At 46.2% G+C, this 6,741-nt stretch overlaps 1 protein-coding gene across 1 annotated transcript; it reads right to left on the reverse strand.

Moving 5' to 3' along the window:
• Positions 1-2,372: 2,372 nt before the first annotated feature.
• LOC135370454 (uncharacterized) lies at positions 2,373-3,278 on the reverse strand. The gene has a single exon (XM_064604199.1). The coding sequence runs from the start codon at positions 3,276-3,278 to the stop codon at positions 2,373-2,375; it is 906 nt and encodes a 301-aa protein (XP_064460269.1).
• Positions 3,279-6,741: the final 3,463 nt, after the last annotated feature.

Consider the following 6,741-nt stretch of genomic DNA (forward strand, 5'->3'; position numbering starts at 1 on the left):
CTAAACAGGCGACCACGCGCTCCCAGAGAGTGGAAGTCCCTGAGAATACCATAACGCCACGCTGTGTCATAGGCCTTCTCCAAATCAAAAAAGACAGAAACACAGTGCTGTTTCCTGATGAAAGCTTCCCTTATTATACTTTCTAGGCGCAGAAGATGATCAGTTGTTGAGTGTGCAGCTCTAAAGCCGCACTGAAAACGGCCCAGACATTGGTTTTGTTCTAGGTAGTACACAAGTCGACTGTTCACCATGCGCTCGAAGGTTTTTCCGAGACAGGTGGTAAGAGCAATCGGCCTGTAGCTTGATGGATCAGATTTATCTTTTCCTGGCTTCAAGAGAGGGATGACTGTTGCCATTTTCCAGCTAGAAGGAAGCATGCCTTCTTGCCAGACCAGATTAAAGAAGTCCAAAAGACTGTCAAGGGAGGTGTCTGACAGATGGCTGAGCATAGAGCATAGAAGTAATGTTGTCTGGTCCAGGTGCCGTGGCTTTACGAGAGAATAAGGCTTGAAGAAGTTCTGTTTTTGTAAATGGCTTATTGTAGCCACATCTGTCACCTGATGCGCTTGAGAGTGTTTGTTTTTCCGCACGCTGCTTGAAGCTTAAGAAGTCTTGTGTGTAATGTGATGAGCTCGAAACGTTTAAGAAGTGCTCACCAAGAGCATTTGCCTGTTCATCTATGCTCTTACAAACTGTGCCATTAACTTGTAGCAGAGGTACGGAAAAGCTGGCGTATTCGCCCTTAATTCTAGTCTTCTTCTTCTTGATTCTTAGTCTATCCCACAGTGCTTTTGAGGGGGTGCTAGAGTTTAAAGAGGATACAGATTTTTTCCACGACTCCTCTTTGTCTCGGCGTCGCATCCATCGGGCTTTAGCACGAGCTTTTTTAAACGCAAGCAGGCTTGCACTTGTGGGGTATCTTCGAAAGATCCCCCACGCTCGGTTCTGCTCCCTGCGTGTCTTCTCACATTCACTCGTCCACCAGGGTTTAGGACGCCTGGGGAGATTTCCTTTTGTTTGTGGTATGGATAGTTTAGCAGCATGAATAATTTTGTTTGTGATCACCTTGTTGGCCTCCTCCACGCCAAGACGATCAAAAGATGAAGGCGCAAGTTCTGCCTCTTTGGTAAATAACTCCCAGTCTGCTTCAGATAGCTTCCACCGGGGGGGCCGTGTTCTTTTATTACTGGTACCAGATAATTTAAGGATAACCGGAAAGTGATCGCTACCTCGAGGGTTTTGGTCGACTTTCCAGTCAACAAAGGGGTAAAGAGTGGGACTGCATAATAAGATGTCAATTGCGGAGAGTGACTGGGTTGCAGAGTTCATGTAGGTCGGCAACCCTCTATTTAACAAACAAATTTACCGGGAAAAGAGTATTCTTTCCAACATCTTACCACGGCTGTCAGTTTTTGCACTGCCCCACAAAGAATTGTGGGCATTAAAATCTTCCAAAATCATAAATGGTTGAGGCAGCTGGTCGCAAAGCTGCTCAAAGTCCCTCTGACGTACCAGTAGCTGACGGAGGCAAGTACAAAGAGCAGACTGCAATGATGTGGTCTAGGCAAATTTGTATGGCTACAGCCTCATGGTCTGTTACCAGTGGAATGTTTCTTGCAGGGATAGAGAGTGGTACGACAACAGCCACACCACCAGATGCACGTGCTGTGTGCGTACGGTCCTTGCGGAAGATAGTGTACTCACGAAAAGGATTTAAATTTTCCGAAGTTAGGTATGTTTCCTGTAAACAGAAACACATTGAACTGTTCTCCTCAAACAGGTCATGAACCATGACTTGAAACCCGAGACGAGGTAGGGACGAAAACAGACACACACAAACACGGCCTCAACGGTCTGAACGTCGTCCAAGTTTGAAAAAAGACATCGACAATTCCATTGGATTATAACTTGTGCACCCATAAAAAGGATGGGAGAGATAAGCAGCAAAATCCTTATCATGTGGTCGTAATTACAGAATCCCGTGAACTGTTTGGACATGAATGTTATTTAGGGAGGAGTTATCCTTGGTGGAAGCACTTTCTGTGTACTTTTTGGTATGCTGCCCCTACCTCGGCTAGATGTCCTCTCTCTCTTTTCTTTCCCCTGAGAGAGTACACTTGGTATACTAGACGACGACTTCTGCGATAAGCAGTCGTCGTCGTCCATGTCCATGTCTTACAATGTGGCTTGAGATTGGCCTGGTGTGGCCCCATCCCAGATGGAGGCAGTGCCATCAACTTCAGTAGAAGTTGTGGCTGTCTCCGGAGTAGATCTAGAAACAGGAAGAGACACCTCAGTGTCCTTTCCCTTTTGTTTGGGAGTATTGGGCAGAGACCCAGAAGTCTGAGTCTCTACAAATTTCCTCAGTGGTGCTACTCCCCTGCGCACCATTTCGGAGAAGGTTCCCTTTTTGAAAACTCAACCTGTGCTTTTGCATCTCGGTACGAAAGATTCTGTGTAACTTTGACCTTCAGTATGTCTTTCTCTTCCTTCCACCGTGGACAGGAACGAGAGTAGACAGGATGATTACCTTTACAGTTTGCACATCTGACATCCTTCTCACAGGATTCTGCAGCGTGATCCGTGCCAGCGCATTTCGGACAAGTAGCCTGTCCACGACAGACTTGCGACCCGTGGCCGAAACGTTGGCACTTGAAGCACCTCCGCGGATTTGGGATATATGGCCGGACGTGACAGTTTATGTACCCTGCTTTAATGGTAGTGGGAAGCTTATGTAATTGAAAGGAAAGGACAATGTGTTTAGTGGCAATCTCCGTACCGTTTCGACGCATGGTTATTCGCCGCGCTGTCACAACACCTTCATCCTTTAGACCTTCTTCGATCTCGGGATCTGAACAATCGATAAGTTCATGTTCCGATATCACGCCCTTCACGATGTTCAGCGTACGATGCCTCGAAACGGTAACAGGTATGCCAGCAATTCTGTTTAGGGAAACCAGAGTTGAGCTTTGCTGTCGTGTCTGGACTTCGATCTGCAAGTCTCCTGTAGTCAGCTTTTTCGCGGAATAGGACTTCCCAATGGCTTTTTCCAGTTCCTTCGCGATCGCAAATGGTGATACATTGCTCAGGGGCTTAGACTCATCTTCTCCGTGGATGATGAGGACCTTTGCAAACCATGGTTCTGGTGTGAGGTCCAGTGATTGTGTAATTAGTGCATCGGTGCGGTGCCGCTTTCGGTACCGATCATGTTTTTTTGAGTTTAAAGAAACCATAAAATGAATGTTGTGGTTCAGTGCAGTAGGTGCGTCACCCACCATGGAGCCCAACAAGGGAACGTGTCGCACACGCTAACACCTGCCTCTGCGCTATACCCTAGTGCAGCTTCTGGGAGAGTGAAAGGACTGCCCAAGGTTGAGCCTTGCCGCCAAAGAAGGTGAAGGGAGGAAAAAGAAGATAGTGAAGGAGTGGGAAAAGAAAAGGTAATGAAGGGGGAGATGACGACTTGCTGAATAATCCTGCCCGGGCCATCCAGGTCCACCCGTCTATGGGAAGCAGGGGCCAAAGTGGTGTGTTGCTTTCCCAGAGGGGCCCCGAAGGGTACAAAACAACCTCTGGGTCCACTCAACCACCAGGATCCCCCTTTCCCCGGACACGGGACAGTCACGCACAGCTATACGTGGGGGTCTCCCTCCTGCGGCGACCCAACCGTGAGTGCAGGAGGGGGCTACTGGGGCTGCTGCCGGGCGATGGGGGCGCGAAGTTCCCGACGCCGGGGAATACGAAGTGGTTTCATATAATGATAAGTCATCTTTCAGGTCATTGGTGCGGGGCTCCGTAAGTAAGCAATTGGTAAGCATCGTGATGAATGTTGATTTTATGTTTTCTTTCAGAATCTAAGGACTGGATATATTTACTAAAATTTGCATATTCTTTACGTGTACTGTCTTGTGTTTTTATTTCTTCTGTTTCGGGTCGTGAAGGATTTTCGGCTAGGTTTTTCTCCTTCACCTTATTGGTATCACAATTGGCACAATTCCCAGCATTATTGGCTTTCATAAATATATTTCAACTTCATTGGCATTACAATTGGCATTAATAAATATATTTCAACTTGTACTTTTTCTGTATGACTCCCCTTTGCATGTTATAATCGCGCGGACAACCCTCTGCACACGCGCCGCGAGGGGAAAAATACGCGCAGGACTAAGGGTGAATGGCACAGGATCCAGGGGTCCAGGTTGCTAACTCTCATCCCCGTTTACGCCCAACCAAACAGTACTACTATCGTTCAATGAGTATCTGTTTCTCTCTGCGTGCAGCCATAGAAGCCATCTTAATATGTAATTTTTAATTTCAAATACGTCTAGTGTCATTCACTTGTTTTTAATGGCTTTTTTCGGTTCATTATAATTCACTGGCTTGCACTGTGGCATTGAGGAGTACTCAGTCATCCTCCCAGGTGTATATCGCTCGCTGAGCGACCCCTGGTTTCTCAATTCCGAACGATGTGCGCCTGCCCAGAGCTGACGAGCCGCAAACAAGGCGAAACACTTGTCCTCTTGTGCTGTCACATCGTTCCACGAGTATCTGCTTCTCTGCGTGCAGCCACAGAAGCCATCTTAATGCGTAATTTTTAATCTCATATACGTTTAGTACCATTTACTTGTTCCTTTAATGGCTTTTTCCCCTTTATTATAATTCACTGGCTTGCACTGTGGCATTGAGGAGTGCTCAGTCACCCTCCCAACTCTATATAGCTCGCTGAACGACCCCTGGTTTGCCAATTCCGAACGATGCACAGCTACCCAGAGACGAGCCGTAAACACAGCGAAAGACGTGTCCTTTGATGCTGTCGCATCGTTCCATGAGTATATGTTTCTCTGCGTGCAGCCATAGAAGCCATCTGAATATGTAATTTTTAATTTCAAATACGTCTAGTGTCTTTTACTTAAAAGTGTAAAAAAACAACGTGGTTAACCCCGGATGTAACGGATAATGAACTCCTTCCGAATGTTCCCGGCTTTGTATTCTACAGAAACGATCGCATTTCCCGGCGAGGAGGGGGTGTCCTTCTCGCAGTTAGAGACGGTTTGCACTCTCATATCGTGAACATTTCACTTGACCTTGAACTGTTGTGGGTGTGCGTTCAGGGCTGCTTTTCACGTTTATTAATTGGTGTCTGCTATCGGCCACCAAACTTCGTAAATTTTAGTTCCTTCTTGCATAGTGCTCTAGACATGGTCACCCAGCGATACCCCAACGACAAGATTGTGCTGGTTGGCGACTCTAACTACCAGGGTATCGACTGGTCATCCATGAGCTTTTCTTGTCGCGAAGAGCGTGACTTTCTTGACTTATGCTCCACTTTTTGTTTAAGCCAGGTAGTGCAATCTCCAACGAGAATAACCACAACAACTAACAATACTCTGGATCTCATTCTGACGACTGACCCAGAACTTTTCCATTCCGTATTTACATCACCGTGTCCTCTTAGTGACCATCTTACTGTTTGTGCAGATATGCAGTTTGAACTCTCTCCACCTAAGAAAAAATGTAAAGTAATTAAGTTGTACAACAAAGCAAACTTTGACGTCATTAACGCTACATTGGCCTCGTGTTTAACGGAATTCACTGAACGATCTATGCACCGAACAGCGGAGGAGAGCTGGTCAGCCTTCAAGGAGCTATTGAATGGCCTGGTGACTGCTCATGTACCATCGATCACTATATCACACAATCCATCAGCACCGTGGTTCAACTTATCAACTAGGCGGTTAATTAACAAGAAGAAGCGTCTTTTCCGCAGAATTAGTCACGACCCGAACCCTGATCGCCTGGCCGCTTACCGCGCATGTGCAAAGCTATGCTCCTTCGCGATTAAGAAAGCGAAGAAGGACTTTTACGCGGACACCTTACCCAGAATGATGACACAAAATCCACGGAAGTTTTGGAACGTGTTAAATCCGGCTACCACTCAAACAATTCATTTAAGTGACGATGAAGGCAACAGCCTTCACGAGAATACCATCTGTGAAATATTTAATGAAAGCTTCGCAACTGTGTTTATCTCGAGTAATATCCGTGAAAATCGTCCTGTCCAAGAAATCATCCTACCGCCAATGAACGTAATCTCAATCTCAGCAAACGGGATCGCTAAGATAATTGACAGTCTCAAAATATCTTCGGCTTGTGGATTTGACGGTATAAACGCCAAAGTACTGAAAAGTACAAAAAGGACATCTAGCGAGTTTCTGGCAGTCATTTTTTCGCAATCACTCTTGTCCAGCATTGTCCCTTTAGACTGGCGCTTGGGGAGAGTTGTGCCAATTTTTAAAGGAGGGGACCGTAGTGAACCATTGAATTACAGACCCATTTCTCTGACAAGTGTTCCTTCCAAAATTCTTGAACACATAATCTATTCAAATCTTTCTTCATTCTTGGAAGCCCATTCTTTCTTTTATCAACACCACCACGGATTCCGTAAGAAATACTCTTGTGAAACCCAACTTGCCAGCTTCGTTCATGACCTACAAACTGGCCTGGATAATAGAGTGGAGACAGACGCTATGTTCCTCGACCTCAAAAAGACGTTCGATAAGGTATCTCACACGGGTCTTCTTTATAAATTATCTCGTTTAAACCTTCCCCCATCTCTCTTAACCTGGATCGAACAGTTCCTACCCTGCCGTAAACAAGCCACGATAGTTAACGGTACCTTATCATCCTTCTGTTCTGTCACGTCGGATGTCCCTCAGGGCACCGTTCTCGGCCCGTTATTAT

Source organism: Ornithodoros turicata, chromosome 10 (assembly GCF_037126465.1).
Source record: "Ornithodoros turicata isolate Travis chromosome 10, ASM3712646v1, whole genome shotgun sequence".
Lineage (NCBI taxonomy): Eukaryota > Metazoa > Arthropoda > Arachnida > Ixodida > Argasidae > Ornithodoros > Ornithodoros turicata.

Bases quoted from the DNA above. Each gene is read 5' to 3' on its own strand.
- LOC135370454 (XM_064604199.1), bottom strand. From the start codon at position 3,278: ATGGTGGGTGACGCACCTACTGCACTGAACCACAACATTCATTTTATG.